The sequence below is a fragment of the Colossoma macropomum genome, unplaced genomic scaffold (assembly GCF_904425465.1).
Source record: "Colossoma macropomum unplaced genomic scaffold, Colossoma_macropomum, whole genome shotgun sequence".
Taxonomy (NCBI): domain Eukaryota; kingdom Metazoa; phylum Chordata; class Actinopteri; order Characiformes; family Serrasalmidae; genus Colossoma; species Colossoma macropomum.
This window is the reverse complement of record NW_023494803.1, coordinates 27,523,668-27,545,386: the sequence shown is the minus strand read 5'-3', so window position 1 is coordinate 27,545,386 and position 21,719 is coordinate 27,523,668. Positions and strand designations below refer to the sequence as shown.

The 21,719-nt window shown below is 40.3% G+C and overlaps 2 protein-coding genes across 2 annotated transcripts; one reads left to right on the top strand and one right to left on the bottom strand.

The window, feature by feature from the left end:
* Positions 1-2,257: 2,257 nt before the first annotated feature.
* sec23a (Sec23 homolog A, coat complex II component) lies at positions 2,258-21,675 on the bottom strand. The gene is made up of 20 exons (XM_036593580.1): positions 21,568-21,675; positions 20,342-20,584; positions 19,692-19,749; positions 19,499-19,585; positions 18,518-18,754; positions 18,091-18,170; positions 17,320-17,464; positions 16,897-17,055; positions 15,118-15,233; positions 14,750-14,873; positions 14,576-14,656; positions 14,270-14,359; positions 7,938-8,044; positions 7,113-7,266; positions 6,893-6,970; positions 6,618-6,779; positions 4,428-4,514; positions 3,864-4,019; positions 3,429-3,494; positions 2,258-3,088 (listed from the first exon to the last, which is right to left on the bottom strand). Exons 2-20 carry the CDS (start codon positions 20,560-20,562, stop codon positions 2,999-3,001), a joined length of 2,298 nt encoding a protein of 765 aa, XP_036449473.1. The 5' UTR covers positions 20,563-20,584; positions 21,568-21,675; the 3' UTR covers positions 2,258-2,998.
* LOC118823776 (histamine H2 receptor) lies at positions 10,196-12,632 on the top strand. The gene is made up of 2 exons (XM_036593582.1): positions 10,196-10,889; positions 12,372-12,632. The coding sequence occupies exons 1-2, from the start codon at positions 10,196-10,198 to the stop codon at positions 12,527-12,529; spliced, it is 852 nt and encodes a 283-aa protein (XP_036449475.1). The 3' UTR covers positions 12,530-12,632.
* Positions 21,676-21,719: the final 44 nt, after the last annotated feature.

Below are 21,719 nucleotides of genomic sequence, written 5' to 3'. Positions count from 1 at the left end.
GATTAAGACCCTTTAGATGTGGTATTTCTGCTCACTGCTCCTGGCAACAATTCCAGCAAACTATTTGTAATTGACAACACCAGTGAACTACATCCATTTTCTAAGCACAGATGTCTATTTTTGGTTGTAGTCTTTATGGATGTGATGTCACGTTCTGCACGCTGCAGTGTTGCGGATGCTTTGAGGGAAGTGGTCCAGCCTTCCTCCTCAGATCATGTCTGTCGTCTCCATAACTACTACATGCTTTACAGAGGCACTGAGAGCTGTAACTTCACTCTAGATGCACATTGCTCACTTTTATCCAGCAGTTGAGCTGAACGCCCGACACAAAACATACGAGGATATATATATATATATATGTTTCTTCTTGCCCTCCACCAGCCCAGCCTTTACTTTCTACTGCCGTCTCCACGGCAACCTGCTGTTGCTGCTCTGCCTCAGTCTGCTCCCAGTGTTTTTGCTAAACCAGACAAAGGGACTCATCGCTACAGGAAAAAGACTTTAAAAGAACAAGAACACCAAGTTTTACAAAGTATGAGAGAGAGGGAGAGAGAGCGAAAGAGAGAGAGAGCGAAAGAGAGAGAGAGCGAAAGACAGAGAGAGGGAGAGAGAGAAAGAGAGGGAGAGAGAGAAAGAGAGCGAGAGCGAGAGAGAGAGAGAGAGAGAAAGAGAGCGAGAGAGAGAAAGAGAGGGAGAGAGAGAAAGAGAGCGAGAGCGAGAGAGAGAGAAATACACAAATGTTTGGAAATTCAAGCAGCCAAGGTACCATAACGTTTTAGTACATCAACACTGCTTGACGTCTTCTGACAAAATTGAGGCAAAATTGTGTTTTTAGGCTGCAACAGACATTTAGATTTCCCTCCAAAGCAGCTTTCTTCAGAGGCACAAGCTGGGGTCTATCCACATGTCAATACATTCACCACTGAGGAACAAAAGCAACTGGTTCAGTAATGAGGACACTGTGGCATTCAGGGAGATGAGGGTTTAAAATAATGAGCACTAGAGATGCAATTTGTGACCGGTGCTTCCACAGGACTTGGATGCTAAGTTGATTTCAAAACTCCTGAGATCATTTTTACACCAGTTTGATAATGGAAGTGTGGCATATTGATTCTGTTGCATTAGATCATGAGATACATTAGTGCTCCCATGTGGCCATCTTTGAAAACAGTCATGATAGGTTGCATTTAAACCTGCAGAAAAGAAAGGCCTCCAACATACGGTGCTATTCATTTCACTGCAGATGTGCACACCTACTTCTGAAACCACTCACATTTTTTAGTTTTTGGAAATGAACAGAATAATGGAATAAATGGGTACATGAGAGGATATCTAAGGTGACCTTGCTGAAGATACCTGTGCAGTTTATGTAAATCATGGGCTTCACTGCTGATCTGGCTTCTTTAAAACTGTTGGAGCCACTTCATAGTTTAAATGGGGGGATTGGGTTATGGGGCAGGGGTGAAATGGGGTAACCATAACTTTTCTTCAACCACAGTATAAAGAAGCCTTTACAACTGCTTGTTTATTTCAACAACTAAAATAAATATTCTCAGTTTACACCTTTGTAGATATTGGAAGTGTCTTGAAACTCCCATCGGTACTCCAGCCAAAATACAAAGCTGCTACATAGCTTCTCTGGAAATAAATAGAAGAAGAATGGTCCAAACTGGGACATCAGAAACTATTTGCTTTCCTAAAGAGACTTCTGTAGACTACTTCTGAGACTTCAAATACCATAATACAATCAGCACCTCAGAAACTCTGCCAAGTAACTCCCCAGCCTGCAGAATGCCATGTTTACAGGCATCACAGTTTCTCCTGCTGGGAGAAGTACACACACAGCAGACCAGGACAGTGCATCCTGGAGCTTTTTTAACCATTTATTATACTCTAGGTTAATTCACTGGGAGTTAAACTCATAGACAATAGAAAGCTAATTCTGGGAACCACATAATATACTGATAGGCTTGTCTTTCATGCTGGAGGTGCTTAATTTATGATGAAGACTTTCATCAAGAATTTCATGTCAACAGTTACACATACAAAGGAAAAGGAAAAAAAGCAAACACAAAAAGTTGACGCTAATTGTCTTGGGTAGTAAATGCATAAAAAAAATATTCACAACCAGCAAACTGACATACCCCGTCTACAGGTCTAAGTGTCAGTACAGAAAGAGAGCGAGAGAGTAAAGAAAAAAGGCGAGGGTTCTTTCTGTGCATCCACACTGTTTCACACAAAATGACTCAAACACATATGACAATTAAGCTGTTTTATTAGAAATATTTGGTAAATAATTCTATAATACTGTTAGAAATGAGGCATAAATAGAAGGACATCAGATGGAATAAGGCATATTCTGCAAGCCTGCAAGTTTGTGGCTGGGACTTTATTCCTGCACCACACAGAAACTATGATAGAAATCAGAAACAGATTCTGTAAGACAAACTCAGCTGGGGGCTTGAGGCAGCACTAACGCATTCACATTTAATTGGCTACAATGGCACTGTTACCACAATCTTTTGCCAAACAATCTAGTGCAGCTGTAGGTAAGCTGTGATATTCAATCCCCCCCCCACAAATGTTTAATATGAGATTACATCACTGCTGTCAACTGAAACTCAGCAACATAAATACATCAAAGCCATTTTTGCTGCCATTAGATTCTGACTAAATAATTCAGTGACGTTATTAACAAAACATCATTTGTCCTGTAGCACAATTCCCATGTAGTGTTATGAAACGGAGATGCATCTTTTATATTGTATCCACTAAATCTCATGAACATTCATTCATTACTCAGCAGAAACAACTGTATATGTTATTGTCTCCACACAGAAACTGTGCAGCCTAAAGGGCTTGGGCTTCACATAAACATGAAATAAAAGGGGAAAGGTCAAAAGTCGTTCCTAGTGTTGCTCTCGTAGGGATTTATGGCATTACTTGGTTGATGCAGGAGAGGTGAAAAGGTGTGCATTTGGGTGGTCTAGGTAAGCTCTTAGGCAGCACTGGACACAGCAAGCTTCTTCAGATGATCCATGAACACCTGCAAACTCACGTCGTCTGTTAAGATGGGGGCTCCTGACTCCTGCACACACAAACAGAGTCATTCTACTACTGCAAGAAGCCAAATATGTCAGAGGACCTGGATGATGAGGTTGGCTACCTATTCTGTTCCACATTAAATGGTGAACCGTTATATTCTGACATCTGTACAGTCACTAGAATGTAACTGCTGCACTATTTAAAGCAGAATGTAACATTCAAATAAGAAGCTTACTGCAGCCTCGTACCTGGATGCAAGTTCATTAGAAATCAAAGAAGTAATAATGTAATGATTATGCTTTGTGCAACATGCTTGAAGCGAGGGACAACGCAAACATAGTGGCACAAAGAAAAAGACTGATTACTGTCACTGATGCACTCACCTGTCCCCAGGCATACATGTTGTTGTGAGTCTGAGAGGGGTTGACTTTGGACAGCAAGAACCGAGCCTGGAGGATAGCATGGGTGAAGAATAAACAAATCAGTAGCCTGCTGCAGGCAAAACCATGATCTCAGTCTGAGCCCTGAGGCAGATTAAACATGGTCATTAATGCATAACAGCACAGGCTGCTGAATAAGCCATTACACTCTTGGCCTGATTAAGGAGAATCCCTCTGACACTCTTTAAATTACAGCCTCCTTGTAAACTCCTAGAGGGTCATTTTCTCTAAACTGCTAGAAGCTCCAAGTCCAAGCTTGGGCTTTGCATGCATCTCAGAGATCACCTGACATACTGAACTCTTAACTCTTAAACTATTCCCTTAATTGGAAATGTCCCATTTGTTTCTAGGTGTCTTCAATCAATTTAGTAGGGTTACCTGGCTGCCCCCATGCTCAGTGTCAATGTAGCGGGGCATAGGGAAGCGTGAGTGCAGGATCTCCTGAGCATCATCCACTGGAGCCTGCAGTAGGTGGCGGAAGTTCTCATACTCGGGCATGTCCTGGTAGCCCGCTTTACGCCACTGAGCTACTGTCTGCAAAGGAAAAAAAAAAGACTCTGGAATTGTCCCTAGCATACTGCAAATATTCAAAGCATTCAAACATACATGACAACTGTAAAGAAATTCAGCTTATGTGTGAACTGGCCATCCACACTCAGGAGGAACAGCAGCAAAACATTTATTGCTGCTAGAAATGTAGATTTCTGTAAAAATAACACTGCACTCAAACTTCATTATCACGCATTTCAGCACCAGCTCTCGCCATCAGACAATTTCTTTCCTAGCACTAGCGACACATAATGACTACAGCTATGTTGACTCCATTTCATAAGTATAGCACAATATCAGAGAGACAAATTATACTGATCTAATATATATGGTCTATGGAGTGTGTATGGCCAGCTGACTCTTAGTTTCTCTCAGTGGAAAGGCTGTGCTCACCTCTCCATGGTAGATGAGGATCTGGAAGAACGTGTCCATCAAGAGAATTCTGTCCGGAAGAATGCTACTGCTGTCCAACAGCACCGGCTGCAGGCAAGGAAAGAAAACCCATAATTTAGCACTCTCTTTTGACAGGTGCTAGTTACTGTGGAAGCTTTTCTAAGCATTCGCACTGTCGTCTCAGGAGAAAGCCAGAGTGGATAATAAAGGGTAAAGCTCTCCATTAAAAGCACATTAAGCTCAAACACCTACAGTTCTAATCCTTCACACAAACTGTCTTGATGACAGACTCACAACTACAGTGTAATATATGTATAGCACTCACACCACACTTGTACATGAGTCTAAAGAACACTCAACTTGCTACCAACAGGTTGCTTGCAAATCTATTTTTTTGTTTGCCAAGACACTTTCTGCTAGTTTCGAAGGACCGGAAGTGATCTTGTCATGAGAAATTCTGGACTAATTGTGTGAGGAAATTAATACTTATTAGGATGAGAACAAACTGGGAGTGAAATTTCTAGACCGATTCAACACCTTGAAGTGTTCAAAGTAGCATGCAACCGTGTGTTAATCAACAATGTCTGAAGAACAATAAGACTGTTGTTAGCCAATGGAATGTAATGCAAGTTAGCATGGCTGAAAAGGACCCCCAAAATAGCTCCAAATAACCATTTAGATGTGTGTCGAGTATGCAGAGAACATATTTCATAGGGCAAAAATAAACATTCTAGCAAGGGCAGAACAGTTCCGTTAACTAACAATAACATTCTACTAGATAGCATGTTTTGGTTGTATTATCGTTTGTCCTTGCAATGCTGAAAGAGCACAGGGGTGGGTTTTAGAGGGGACGCACCTTGTTAGTTCAGATTTCACACAAAGGGTTCAACAAATTGTCCCTAGAAGTGTATTCTAATTACAAGATCATGTCTGGTCCTTCAAGACGCGCTTTCTACATCTTCTTTTCAAAGCATCATGAAGTCTTGCTCATTTCTCAACGTCTCAGTACTTTTGAGTTCTTATCTCCCAACCCATTCACTAGTCTGCATCATTTAACAGAGGAGAGTGACTCCCTACCATCCAAGTCCTATCCTGTGGGAAATTGGCTAGAGGCCACGCATGACACGTCGCACAGATGTGCATCGCAACCACAGTGCACACCTCTGCGTTATATATAATGGTTTAACCTGGTGTGCAGCTGAGGAGCCCTCAGCCGTTATTTAGAGTTTTCGCTGGCAGCCTCAACTGTGAAAATTACACACTTCAGCAAGAACTGATCCAAGGATAGCAATTATGGGTGCCCCCTCCCTCACATACACACAACCTCCAAGTTGAGTGTGAAAATAGATGCAACGTTCAATCTCTTGGAAACAATCACTCAATGTTCACTGGTAATTGAGAGTAATCGACGAACAGCAGCTTGTTATACTGTTACAGGGTTGACAGAAGAAAATAATAAAAATGTCTTTCATAATGGAAAGCTACCTGAAGTTTACTAATTAAACACAAGTACAGCTTGTGATAAGAGACACAGGACAATAATCTGCAGGGTCATGGGATTTAAGAGACATCACCATGACAGTGCATTTCAGATACACAACTGTCTACTTCACATTAGAACATGATGTCAGACTTTGGGAACAGACTCTGATGTTAAAGTAGAGATAATTAATAAATTGCATATTACATCTACGTCAATATTTTGTTTCTTGAAGCCAGAGCAAATAATGGGCCTTTTACAATATAGAATGTTCTCAGAACGGTCCTACAAATATTACCAAAAGCTCATCTCTGATTGGGCAAACCAGTGGAAGAAGTAAAACGACACTTTACTGTTAAATGTGCACATCACTGTTGCTAATACAGCTATGCTGTTCTTCAGTTCTCTCCTGTTTAGATAATAGCTGCTCCTTTAGTTGAGGGCTAATGTAAGTATCAACATAAGAGTTCTTACTTTGCTTTCATGGGAAATCAATGCAGCTAGTTAATCAAATACACTATTGGAACACTCTGTAATATAATAGCTTACCACTGATAAAAAACAGAGAAACCAAACAAATAAAAAAGTCTATATTTTCTTACATTTGTTCAGCAAACTTATGTGTTTACAATAACATACCATTTATAAAGTACTAAAAAAGTTGATTCTACACAAATATAAACAACTTAATGAAAAAAGTGTGGGTCTACCTCAGGTGGACCACTGAAGGAGTAGGCGTAAAGGATTGGCTGAATCATGATAAGAGACTGGGTCAGATCCTGTCTCATGAAATGGTGTCTGTAGTAGGAGCTCTCATCTGGGCTATTGTTGAACACTTGGAGAAACGGAGACCTTCTCAGATGGAACATAAACTGTTGATACAGAAAATCTATATTTCATTACAGTAGTGTTGTGCTGTCACAGCTGGAAGATGAGATTTGGGCTGTGAGCTCACAGAGCTAGAGTTAGAGACAGAGGGGCCTACCTGGGGATACAGAGAGAAAGTCTCAGAGAAACGGAAAGAGTTTGGGTCATCTTTGTGGTAATCTCCAAATTTCTGACACTGAAAAAGGAGACAAATATTTAAGAATCAGTCTCAAAATAGGCTCAGAACAGAGGGCAATGAGCTTGCAAGAAAATAATCCATGAGTTTTATGCTTCACTGGCAATCATATTGACAGCTAGAGAGGTCAGGCTCTCCTCACCAGGCGAATGAGCTGTCTATCCAGCCAGCGCAAGACATCTGGCCCCTCCTCTGACTCAGCTCTGTACACAGCAAGGCGGGCCATGAGAATAGCAGAAGCTTCCTGATCGAAAGACGCTGCGATGTTCTGAATCTGCGTCTGTGCATCCGCCCAGCTGAGGAAGAAATAATGCATCAGAACACACTGACCTTTGCACACATGCTACTGCCTCATCAATTTAAGCCACATCGATTTATCTACCATTGTATGCATGTTAAATAAGTATAACAAGTGTGCTCAATAAGAGAGGACCTAAGGTCAACGATCATTTAGAAAATGACTGTTTAGGGAGTATTTACGCTCTTCTTGACTTAAGCTTTTAGCGTAAACTGAGCTTAAACCAATCCAACAGTGTCAGTATAAGACATACTTTTTGGAGGTGCACAGTCAAACAAATTCCACATGCTAAAAGTGGAAACGTTTAATGGCCAAATACACAAGTTGTCATAGAAACTGGGCCAGTCTGTTGACAACAAATGGAATATGAGGAGAGGTGATGACTGAATTGTAACTCTGCAAGCCATGCACTCATTTCATTCCTTCAAACACAGTCTACAATGTCACAAAATTCATATGAGATTCCCTCTAGAATTCCTTTATTTAAAGATACAACAGGTAAACAAGATCTTTTAACACTCTGAATAAAAATCATATGTTTGGAAGTAGTCTAAAATCTGGAAACAAGGTAAAGGCTGATAAGGGACCCAAGACAGTTCACTTAATATGTAACCTATTTGCTGGAATAGCTTGGGCAAATGAATGTACAATGTAGGAAGAACTACTAACTTTCTGGCAATAGTGGTGACTCTGATGCGTCTCTGTCCACTGGAGTGCTGGTACTGAGTCACATACTGTATGGCCCCTCGGCCCCCCTGAGGAATTGGAGCATTGTGCTGCAAAAAGAAGGAAAACTTGTTGAGTTTTGTACAGAGGGGTGCTTGTAAATGTATAAGGCACAGTTTTTGCTCTTAGTGTCCCCCTACAGTTGTAAAATGTAAATACAAATCACACTTTCAACCCCCCTCATGGAAAGTTGTATACAAGCTGAAGGATACAGAATCTGACTGCAGGCATATGGATGCTACAGATTACACTTGTGATTTTGGTTGTTTCTATGTGTGTACAACCAAGTTCCCACTGTTCACTGCTCGTGAAACGTAGTCAGATTCTGCAGGAGAGCTGGAGTTCAGCACAATATTCGCTAAGATAACACAAGAAGAGAAATTACAAGGTAGAGAAATATTACAGGATTTTATTACAGGACGCTGCAAACTTTCAGGGCTTATATGGCAAGAGATTGACTAAGACTGACCAAACTTTTTGAGTTTGATTCACCAGCTGGATGACCGGATGATTCTGTATGGATTTTGCATGTTCTCCCTGTGTCCTAGTGGGCACCCCCCACAACCCAGGAGGATAAGAGGCTAAGATAGTTAGAGTGAATTTATTTCTTTGCATTCTAGCCTGAAATGGGAGTGAGGTTAGATGGCTTTTGGCATTTGGCATTTGCAAAAACTACAAAACACATGAGACAGATGACATAGATAATGTTACAGCCTACGCTGCAATCTTCTATAAAAACATTTGCAGGGATGTACACTGCTGTCATTTCCCATGAGCTGTGAGACAGTCTTCCATCCTTTTATCTATTGCCAACAGGTAAAAACCAGTCCAAGAATAACTCTTGTCTGGTCTCTTGCTCAGTCACTCTCTCTTTTTTTTCCTTCCTCACTTCCTCCTATAATATCTTCTTCAGGCTATTCGGTCTGTGATGTGGTACCATAAGTGATTACGCAGTTTTTCGCGAGACGTCTTGTGCTCACTTCTCCAAAGTTACATAGTACTGTAGCAGGCACTCCAGGCCCAGAGTGGCAATAACAAATATGCCACTCTCTCTATTATAATTCAGTGTATTATCAAAATGATTTTGAAGTTGTTATTTGAAGGTAAAATTGCTACATAATGTAGCTTTACATTTTTTTCTGGTGCAACTCTGAAATTGCTCTAGGTTCAGGGGTGTCAAACTGGGTTCCTTCCGGGGTACACCTCCGCAGAGTTGTCTCACTAACCTCACTTGATTCAACTCATCAGCTAATTAATTAGCAAAAGTTGAATTCAGAGTGTTAGAAGAGTGGTAAAAAGAAGGGAAAATCTCTGCGCAGCTATGGCCGGAAAAAGCCCATTTTGACACTACTACTTCGGTTTACGATGACAATTGCAGCTTTCATTCAGTTTGAGCATTTAAACAATGAAAATGAAAAGTTGCATCAAAAAGACTTCAGTCAACAAGGTATCGCAAATGTTGCGGACATACTGAGGAAAAACAAAACTAATCCAGACAACACTTACAATAAAAGAGACATACGAAGGGCAAAACAACAGAATATAATTGGAGAGAAGGCTTAAGCTTAGTGAAGGCAGCACAGCAATAATTAATGATTAAGGCTTAAACTGCTTTAGAGTCATGCTTCTTGCCAATTACCCCAACAGCACTTGGGTGCAGAATGGCTCATTAACTTGGCAGCCAGCAGCCATTGCAGGAGAGGATATTAAATCTGGAGCTTCTTGTTGACAGAACAGCCCAGTTACTGTAGCTGTCCGCAGTTTGTGTCCACAGACTTTACCCTCTTAATATGTTTGACACTTTATTACATTAAGAGTGACCGTAGTGGGTTGCATAGTTTTCTCTTAAAGTGGCTTTGTTTTCTTGCTGGGGCTGGCAGGTGAAAAGAGGAGGGCTAAACTGACACATCCCACAGAGATTAGCATGTAGTAATCGAGTGACTGCATTGGATCATCCACTTATGAGGCACAGCATGAGGCCAACACCTGCATAACCAGCACTCTCCGGAGCTTTGGAAAATTCCCCTCATCACGGGATAACCTGACCTGACTTCTTCACAGCCAGAAGTCTCAGTCTCAGACTATGGCTTGACAGTGGTGGCAAACTATGGATGCAACCATGGCAAATTAGGACCTGTAGATGCCTGTGTTCAGATGTGCATATAAACATAGCAGGAGAGAAACTTTCTAAGGTGGGCACAATGCAGTGGATGGCGGGGGTTTACGCCGTGCTGATGATTGGCTCCAGCCTCTGTTCTGTGTGTGGAAACGCTGTGCTGCTCCTCGTGTTGCTGCTCAACAGGAGCCTACACACAGAGACATGGACTCTTACACTGAGCTTCAGCATGTGCGATCTGGCTCTGGGCTTGTCCACCATCCCCTTTGGGGCTTATAACAGCCTGTTCCGGCCACAGGGCTACCCCAGTAGCAGTGCACTGTGCCAAGGCAGTGGTTTCTTCTTCTTGCTGCTACAGCTGGCCTCCATCCACTCACTCACCTGGGCAACCGTCGACAAGTTCATAGAGATCTGCTTCGCTCTAAACTACGCAAATATATTCACCGCACACAGGACTAGAGTTATTCTTGTCATCATTTGGATGTACTCGCTCTTGAACGCAGCTCTGCCACTGCTAGGCTTTGGAAACTATGGCTACAGCAGCAGCAGGTTCCTCTGCTCACCCAGCTTCAAGCCTGCTAGTATAGGCTTTAACATGCTCTTCATAGTGGTGGGAGTCATCATGCCCATTCTGGCAATGTGCTCCATGTATGGATATATAGTGTACATAGCAAGGAATCAAGTACGACGAGGGACGTTTGTTTGCAATGAGCAGCACTGCTTTTATGTGCCTGCCAATAATTACATCAAGAGCTCCATAGTTATGGTGACAACCATAGGTAAGCTGAATGAAAACCACAGAGAAATCACTCAGCACTGATCTTGAATGTTTTACATACTGTGCTAGAGTAAATCCTGTTATACAGGACTAATTACTCTCTTTTGTAATGAAACATTAGTTTGAAACAAATAGTAGTAGTTTGAAACAAATTAAAATTAAAGTTTAACAAGTATTAACAATATGAATCCTATGCTTAAAAAGGGTATCATGATGTAACTGATCACAATATGATTAAACCTAGTCATTGCCCACTCCTGCTAATAATAATTAAGTTAAATACAATACTGTGCAAAAGTCAGAGACCATAATTAATTAACTGAATTTCTAGACAAAACATCCAATAAGTACAAGTTACTCATTCTTTGGCATAAAGAAAAAAAAAGCATACAACATATTTAACAGAAAACTACACAGAAGTGGACTGAGACCTGCAGTTTTTGACGGACCACAGTTCAGCTGTCTGTTGCAGACCCGAATACGGGTGGAATATTCACAGATGTCAAAACAGAGCGAACTAAAGAAAAAGTCTGGTAGGTCCACCCCAAATAAGGCAGGTGTGAAAGCACCCTGAGAAACTTGCTAATTGTCTGTATTGCATGCCCGTATCTGTGTTGTCTCAAACGTATGACGTTTACTTAGCCTAGTCCTGCAGTGTTTTTATTTATATGTATATTTGTTATAATTTTATATATAACATTCGTTTCTTCGCTTCTTAATTACTAAGTTAATCTTTTTTCCGCGTAAGTTTTTATGACGTTTCCAGCCCACTATGACCTACAGGCCCGTAGACCACTACAGCGGGCTTTGGTCCCTGGACCACAGGTTGAGAAACCCTGATCCAAGTAATCCCAAACACTGAGGGCTGAACTCTAGGGTGGCCAGGCCATTGTTCAGACAACACCTGCAGCTTCATTGCTTAATTTGCAGATCTTCTTCTTTTTTGTTTATTTCCTTTTCTCAGTAATGATTTCTTGACAGCTACACATTCTTTTGGACCCACAGCACTACCGCTGAACTCCAGTTTACTTGTTTTCCTTTGACTTTCCATTTTCTTATGCAAGTAGATTATCTTATATCCAATCCCCTCAGAAATATCTTCTGAAAAACGAAAAAACTTGTGATTAATGGCTGTTTCAGCTGTAAATGAAATAAGTCAAAGGTGGTCTCTGACTTTTGCACAGTAATGTAAATTCACCAAAGAACAGACTGCCCTTCATTCTCTGTCTGCAAGCTTGAAAATACATTTCTAGGTTGGCACTACCTGTATATAGCACTCATAAATACAGAAGATACACATAAAAGCTAACAAGGGCAAGCAGGCTGCACAGGGTAGCTAACAAAACAAAGTTATCACACACGCAACATGCATACAAGACAGTAATATAATATCCCCCGCATGTAATCAAATATGTCCTGCCCTTAATCATTAACTGAATCATATGATTTGTGTGTGTGTCTATGTGTGTGTGTTTATGTATAGTGTGCCTGCTTATTTGTTGGTTGCCATACATCACCATCTGCTTCTACGAGACCTTGACAGGGCAAGAGAGCCCTCAGTCTGCCTCCGCCATAGCCACCTGGCTAGCACTGTTCACCTCCGCACTCAACCCATGGATCATCTCCATGACCCAAACGTAAGCAGTGGATGTCATTTATACCCAAATATAAACCACAACAGCATGCAGCTCCATAACAAGGCAGTTTACAGTTCACGTGCAAACCTGATGCCACACACGAAACAGTGCTGTTGCTATGCAGTCAGGGGATAACAGAACAAGCTGAGTGAGTGTGTGTGTGGGTGGTTAATCATGACCTTGTTTGATTCTCTCAGGAGGTACAGAGCCGCCCTACGCAGGACTGTGAAAAAAATCCGACAGACGTTGGCGCATGCTCACAAGAACCCCCTTCCCAAGAGCACAACTACACAGGCGGGCAGCAAGAGTCACAACTGCCTGTCCTCAACACCCAGTGCACTTCCTGCACTACAAACACATACTGAGCCTTTCCACGAGCCTGCAGGGAGCTGAGCGTGTCTATTATAACACCTCTGGCTGATGTGGGAACTATCTGAAGAGGATACAAAAATTCAGTGATCTACAGAAGCAGCTGTCCAAGTAATTAAATGGACCTGGTGGGACTAACAAGAGCAAACTTGCCTCTGTAATAATTTGCGGTGTAAACAGAAATTGTGATAACTCACACAGCAGCTCCTTCTGGAGCAACTTTCACACTGAGCAATGCCAACAATGTGTTTCAGTTGCCTCCATCAAAAAAGGATCTGTTATTATAGAACACTGAATGACACACTTTCAGTTCCATTCTTTTAACCCTCTGAACCCATCACACCCAGTACCCCACCCCACACCCCCTCAAAAAAAGCTGTTCATTTAAACCTCTCATCAGGAATGTGTACAGTCCTGTTGGCATTAAAATCATTTTCAGCATGTAGAAATGGAGCTCTCTGTGTGCTACCATGTTCATCACTACATAAAACATGCATAAGTCTATTTTGTTGGATGCACCCCCCTCTTTTTTTTGCTAAGCAAGCACATGCCCTCATTCAAAGTGCTATTTAGATCAGTAAGCAGTTGTTATTGACATGTTTATGCAGAGCAACAGTAAAATGTGAGTAATGTGTGATTAATATTTCTTTTCACATGTTCTCTTGTTCAAAAAGGTAGTATGTGATGCAAATTGAATAAAAATCTCAGAACATTTTGTGCTTTGCTAAATCACATTCTTTACATATCAAATAAAGGCAACAAAAGCATTGAGAACAAGAGCATTCAAATTCGGAAAGGAGTAGATGAAACAGCAGAAATGAATGTGGTTTTGTGTCTGCCTTAAACAGTTACAAAATTACTTAAGAAATACTGAGTCTTTGACTTGAGGAACTTTATCTACCATACTAATAGGGGTGCCGAAGGAAACAAAATTGCAATCATCAGCACTGTTGAAGAGCTATCAATAATTAACTGCAAATAGTCTTTGTGTGCATTTTATATTTCTGGTAAAAATGTTTTGCACATGGATCACTGTACACACCCCCCACTACCCCAAAAAAGATAAACTAATTTAATTTCACACATCAGCTTTTTCGTTCTTGTTTCTTGATAGAACCTGCCCCCTAGTGGATGAGACCATACAATATCTGATACCTAAAATTACTGTGCTCATTTTATCTTTATTTTACCAACTCATGTAAAGCATTACTCAAACCTAGCCTAGCTGGCACAGATAACTGGGGCAAGAGCCATTTGGTCATACCTTATCATTTATAATGAGGTCAACTTATGACACAGCACAAAAAAATGCAGTGAATGTAGCACATGGTTTAGTGAGGCATGTATGAGTCAGGTGAGTTACAGACATTTATACCTGATTGACAACTTCAAAGTAAATCGCCAGTGTGGTGTTGGGATCCAGACCACAGATCTTCCACTGGCAAGTACCACCCGTTCCAATTTCCTGAAACAAATGTTAACAGGAGAGGTCAAAATTTTGCAGAGCAAATGTTTAATTACTGACATCATCAAAAAGAACAAAACGTCCTTGAACACATAATTGTGTTGAAAGTGTATTAACTACATAGTTAAAAAAAATACCAATGCTACATGCCGTATTAGTTCAAGTGATTTTTCTGTTCTTCCCTTAAATCCAACGTATGACTCAAGTGTAACTCACATTTTCTGATACGCAGGGTCCTTTAGCATTCAGTGAGATGCACGGGCCAATTGCTCCAGATATCTTAATCTCTCTTGATGTCTGAAATAAACACAACCATCTGGCTTGAAGAAAGCTTTAAATAGCACACTGGCTGAACAGTTAAGACAATGGAGTATAAAGCTAAGACCTTACCTTAATCTCTAGAGTTCCTGCAAAGGCCATCTTAAAAGTCCCCTGGACATCCTTAGTGAAAACCCTCTGGAAGGTCTGCTTAAAGAGGGATGTATTAAATGAGTCTGCCATCACCATGTAGCCCCTGTAGGACCAGACCACAATAAAAATGTGTTACATTCAGATAAATAACACCACAACACCTAAAGGCAGAGTTAGTGCCTGGAACACAACTATTAACACCACAAACAACACACTTGTTTCTAGAGATTAAATCACAGATTGTAACATGAGCTAATTACAGGAAAGGAGGCAAAGAAAAGGAGGCAGACCTTTAGTCTCCAACTCTAACTCTATACTGAAGTTAATGCATATGTTGTGGTTCTCACCCTGTGTAGTTGGTACAGCACTTCATCTCCGCTAGTCCTGTCTGATCCAGGGCGCAGGCATAGATGTCAATAATGTGACCATTAGCTGCAGCCCTGTTGGCCAAGGCCTCATAATGCTATAAGGCAATAATAAAACTGTCTTTAGCAAACGAGTCTTAGATTTAACATTATCTTCTAGATTAAATGAAACACCCTGCATTAAGCCAATTAAGCCTGTGTCATAACCACAAGAAACCAGGTCCATAGGGGGGGAAAACAATCACTTCTTGTCAAAAACATTAGTAACTGATGGACACTGACAAATTACATAAACAGAAAAACTATTAATCAAGTCACACAGTTTACACAAGTTTATAATGACCTTAGCACTACCATGATTTGGGGAACCAAATCCCAGGTTTTCAGTAGATGTTAATGTAAATGTTTAAATAGTGCAGATTCTGAACATTCTGAACACTGGATTTTCCTGTTTTACTTAAAATGAATAATCACATTAAAATGGCAAAACTACAAAAAATGTTCATTATGACAAGTTAGACATCAGTTAGACATGTACTCAATAATTATGCAAAGTGTTTTGCATTTATTTCTCCAAACCTCAAAAATGTAGTTCTTAGGTCAACAACAGCAAAATGCACCCTGAGTTCAAATGACATGTTTGTTGATTTTCTATGCGAAAATAAGTGAACACACCCTCTACAGAGAACAAACCTAAATATGGCATTTTCAGTACATTTTAGAGCACAATTTCTCAATTGCTTAAAAATTTTTCACACTATTTACTTGCTGAGTTTAACATATGGAAAAACATAATACAGTGCCCTCCACAAATACTGGCACCCCTGGCAAACATGAGCAAAACAGGCTGTAAAAAATAAAAAATTCTTTATTGCTTATAAATATTAACAAAAAATCTTTGAAATACAATGATTAAAAAAAACTAAATCTTAAGAAATAAATGCTTTTCTCAAATCCATGTGGCCACAATTGTTGGCATTCCTTCATTTAATAATTTATGCAGCCTCCCTTTGCAATGATAACAGCTCTGAGTCTCCTGTAATGCATAATGAGACTAGAGATCACATGGCAAGAGATCCGAGACCATTTCTCCATACAGATCCTTTAGATTCGGCGTGTGTGGGGTCAGTATAGACATACGTCATGTTCCTGGCAGATTCTTAACATCTTCATTTCTTTTAAACTACTTAATTATTGACCTGATAGTGGAAATGGGCATTTTCAACTGTAAGCCAACAACTGTGGCACACAGATTTAAGAAACATATTTATTTCAGGACAAGATTTAGTTTTTTTTTCTTTTGATCATTATACCTTAAATTTTTTGCTAATATTTTAAAAGAAAGATCAAAAGTATAAGTAATTAAGATTATTTTTTTACAGCTCATTTTGTTCATGATTACCAGGGGTGCCAATATTTGTACACTGCCCAATCCCATCTCTTATCTGTAGAAAGGTCTAAGCTTTCCTTCAAAAGCACTGTGCATAGATACCTATGACATTTAGTGACAGCATATTCCTTAACAGCGACATACAGCAGCTGTCGGAGACTAACAGTTGTTCTTATGTCTCACACAGGCTAGGCAGCCCTCATCTACTTTGTATTTCTGTTTCTATGTGAATGTGCATTATCTTCATCTGGCTGACTGGTAAAAAAAAAACATATTTCCACAACCTTTTCTTATTTCTAAGTGAATTACCTGACAGTCCCATTTATTTTTTACCCTATTTTTTATTTTCAAAAGACATAAAGACGACTTACTTTAGTTGCTTTCTTCATGAACTTTGCATTGTCCTTTTCTATGTCATGCCAAGAGCGAATAGGTGTTTTCAGCTCATCTCCTACCACCATGCCTGGGCCCTGGGTGGCTGGACCACCAATGAAGGTCATAATTCTGGCCCCTGTGTTAGGGAACGTGCACTATCAAAAGAGAAGAGATGAAAAAAAATGCAGTTGTGAATTAACACCAAAAACACTATAAACAGTAATGCAAATGTATGTCAACACCAGAAGCAATCCTCACAAATTAGACACTTCACTATCAGCATACCATTTTTTCTACAGTTTCTGCATTTGATGTTACGAGTGCTATGATAAACACAAAATATTCTGCAGGCCAAAAATATTATACAGTTTATGTAAGACCAACAGTACTGGAAACACTGCATTAACAATTAGATTTACCTCCAGCAGTCCAACAGCAATGGACAACGCTACTCCTAAAGATCTGAGGGGTCGTTTGCCCTGAGTGACGGGCCATGGGTCTCTCTGCAGCTCTCCCAAAAGATCAGTCAAGTTCATATCAATCTTCTGCACTGGCTGCAGAAACCTACGGAACACATCATTCTTCAGTGTATATTTTACTAGGCTATAATCCAGTAAATCTTTAACTGAGACTCAAAAAGACAGATAGCTAAATCTCAAAAACAACTGAAAACTCTAAGATGATTAACTGTAGTGTAGGCTTAGCCGACTGTGATGGATTACAGCCTTTGAAATAGTTATTCTCCAAACGTGTGAGCTTTCAAAAAGCTCAAAAACTGTGACTGAACCAACAAAGCTGTGTGATGTTAAAAACATCCAAATTCAATAGAACAGCCCACATCTCACATCCATGTATTCACCTAGCTTTATCGATCAATGACGAGAATAAGAATGCTAATCAGTATACGAAATGCATGCTTAAACATATACATGCCACAATATCAAAGAGGACTCAGTCTTAGATAATTCTATTAAAGATGCACTGAAATTGGTATTGTGAGCTGATACCTGCTGTTCAACAGCCCAGATGTTAAACACTGTTGCAAAACATAAGGAATATGGTGTCATTTTACAGCACTAGGTGCTCTCTACAATGCAAACACTGCATCTCCATGATGTTCCCATTTCCCAAGATCATAATACACCCATTCACACTACAAAACAAAAGAAAAATGAAAAATATAAAGGCACCTGTTAGAAGGAGGAGCTTGGGGTTGTTGTGGTCCTCGACTTGCCTGAGCTGCAGTTGGTTTGGTCAATCCAAGCATCTCCTGTAGTTAACATACAGAGCAATTCTACTGAATAAACCACATAATTCAACAGACATTCAGGCAATTTTTCAGAAAGTGTTATTATACAGGTCAACAAATTTGTTGTTATACTTGTCATGTTCTGCACAGCACTAACACCCCAAACCCTAAATCTGTTTGCATATTCTGCCCAGTCCCATCAAAAATACTTTTCAAAACAGCATACTGTACTGCACTCTTTAGTTTTACTAGTGAATGGTTTATAAATAAGGAAGACTATCTATTAATTAACAGAACTGATAAAAACTGTCATTACTTGCATTATTTGACTTTCAAAATATATCTTTGTCTAAAAAAAAAAACTTCACCTGAAGCTGCTTTGCATTGAGGTCTTTGGTTCCTCTAAAGACATAGCTTTTAGAGATGCCTTCACAGCCCAGCTCATGGACCTGGATCATTCGACCAAATGTGATGAGCCCCACAAGGGCTGTGGGGGGCAGCAGACTCAGAGACATCTGCAGAGATTCCTTCAGAGCCTGCAAGTCTTCATCTTCCATGCATGTGTCCACCACATACAGGAAGTTCAGAGGCATCTGAGGACCTCGCTGTGGATGACCAGACACAGCTGACATTTTATTTCATTGCTTTTGCTATTTCCACATTCTATTGTTTCATCAATGTTTAAGCTCTGAACAGTGCTAAATGGGTTACTTTTATACTTTTACTCTCTTTAGGACTAAAGGGTAATTCCACATATTTTTAAAAATTTCTGCATAATTAAATTCATTCAAAGTGGACTTAGATGAAATGATCCATTGTAGAGAAACCTACAGTGGTGGTGATAGGAACCAGGGGTTGCAATGTCTATAACACCATTCTAAACAGCCATTCTATTTACTATGCAAAATGAAGAGTGAGCCTAAATGTGTTTTCTGAGCCTTTTTTGGGGTCTATTTTAAAATGTACAAAGCCCTGCATGCACCCGTCAGCCATTAATGGGCATTAAAAATTGTAAAACTACTGCAATACAATGTCTCAAGCATTAAGTAGCACATTTGTAACCGTTTAGTGTTCTAGCTTTGTGTGTTGTAGCTTTTAGAAGCATCAAACACTTTGGACGTCTGGTTCCTATCACCCGCGCTGTAAGCAATTCTGACTTGTTAAGTTTCTTCAGAATATTGCATTTCACATCAAAGTACCCCAAACATGTCTGCTTAGATCTTAAACAGAACATTATGCAGAACTGCTGAATAATTGGTGGAACTCCCCTTTACATTCACGTATGGTTTTTAATAATGTATTTATTTTTTTACAGATTTATTCACTATTCCACAACTCAATAGTTTTACCTGTACTACATATTCAATGGTGGAGAACTGTGGAAGTAGTTCAGCTGGTTGGTTCACCTCAGATATCCCAGCATAAGTTGGTGGGAACTAGACAAAATGTACATAATGTCATTAAGGAGGGACAAATACAAGACTTTGAAGCCTTTGATGAGTAAAATGTGATCTAATCACTGCTCACTCTTTTAGCTCCTACCTGATTTCTTTGATAACAGAAATTGCAAGCCCACAGTTTTGCTCTGTAATCCACTTGACTGTTTGAGGGAGAAAAGACAAAAAAAAGTACATTTTAGAATCTGACATATACTCTGTTCTTCAAAAGTTTCCTTAGTAAAGAAAATGGTTTTATATGAAACCACAAACACTCAAAGGACCCTTTACATGATTAAAGGATACTTTGCATCATGAAAGCGTTCTTCAGATTGACAGTGAATGTGCTGTAGATGGTTCTATATAGAACCTTTTTGAAAAGAATTCTTCTATTCTTATAAGCTCATATCATAACAACAGGAGAAACCTTTTCAAGAAGGTTCTAATTAGAACCATCTACAGTACAATCTGATAAACACTTTTACAATGCAAAGAACCTTTTAATCCTTCAAAGAATCAAAGGTTTCTCTGAGTGTTCATGGCTCTAAAGAAAACCATTTACTAAGAAGTCTTGAAAAACCATCATTTTTAAGAGTGTACTGTAGTCACATGTAGGCAGTGCTATGAGAGGCAAAAACTTGCCGTTCTCGATGCTGATGGACAGATCCTCCATCTATGAACCCATTATGTTGATAAAAAATGAACAGGAGAATGAGCACACTCAACTGTCTATCAGCCTTCACTGAAGTGACTCACCATAAAGGATTGAGCACGGCTCGGCAGGTGGCCCGGCTACACAGGAGTGGTTCGTACTGTATTGGTGGGAGATCTGGGCGCTCTTTTAGAGGGGTGAAAAGAGATGCCACGGGGACCACCATACGAGTGGCCTCCAGTCGACTAGAGGGCCAAACGTTCCAGCTGAAACGCACCCCATCTCGGTCCTCGTTCTGCTGAATGAACTCTGGGAAGGTTGTCATGGCACCCTCGAGCAACTGTGAGCTGTAAGAAAAGTGTTGGAAGAATGAACAGAATTCATATAAAGTGCGATGAGATCAAGATAAGAAACCCAGAATGTGGAGGAGAAGGTAAACAGCTGCACTGAGTGGGATCAATAGTTGAGATAGCAGAGATGCACATACTCGTGTAGGTTGCCAATGATCAAACAGGTCTGGTACATAAAAAGCTGTAATAAAGAGGGTGTATCAAAGATAAACTGGAGCACCAAGTACATGCCACATGTACAAATGAGTAGAACTTTCAGCTATGGAAAAATGCCAATATGATGCTTAACCTTTGCTGACCGGTACGCACCGCAAACAGCGCGTATTTCTTTTGGAAATCCGCACATATTTCACACTTCTGACACTGTAATTAAAGTAATGCACTAATTTAAACGAACTGTTTATCTTTTAATTCAAACGGTTATCACAAGCTTGTCGACTCTTCAGCACAGCAGCGAAGTTTAACTGTTAATGCCATGTTCTAAAAAAAACCCTTATGTCTGTCTGAATAAGGTCTGAACCGTTTAACGTTAAATGTTTTTAAGAGTGAACTGACCCACTAAGCGAATTTAGCTACAGTTAACGCTAGCTTTACATCGAGCTGCATTCGTCAGCTAAACAGTTCACCGTCAGTAAATAAATATCTCCTCCAGCTAGCTAAATCAATCTGCTCTTCAATACGTAGCCCACTTAGATTGTAGTGATAACGAGAAAATAAGACATCTCCACACCCCTCGGTGAGAGCTAACGTTAGCTAGCCAGGTAAGTTCAGCTAGAAGTAACAGTAGTCAGGGTTCAAATTCGTCAACATGCTAGCTGGCTAAACCAGAGTTAGTTTTCATCGCGTCTAGCTGGCAAATGTCCGCTCAGTATTTTCCCTCGCAACAACCAGGCTAATACCTCAATGACAGTATACCACTCTTTGAGGCAACACCACACTGAAATATTCCAATGAAAACCCAAACAGCCGACTGTACGTACCCAAAGCCACCGGTATCTCTGAGCTCAGCTTTCTCGGTTTGCTCTCCAAGCTCGCTGAACGGACTCGGGCGCTGACGTAGCAACCAACATGGCTGAAGAGGCACTGCCACGTCGAGAAGGTGTGTGTCAAAGGAGATGCCTTCCCTTTCTCA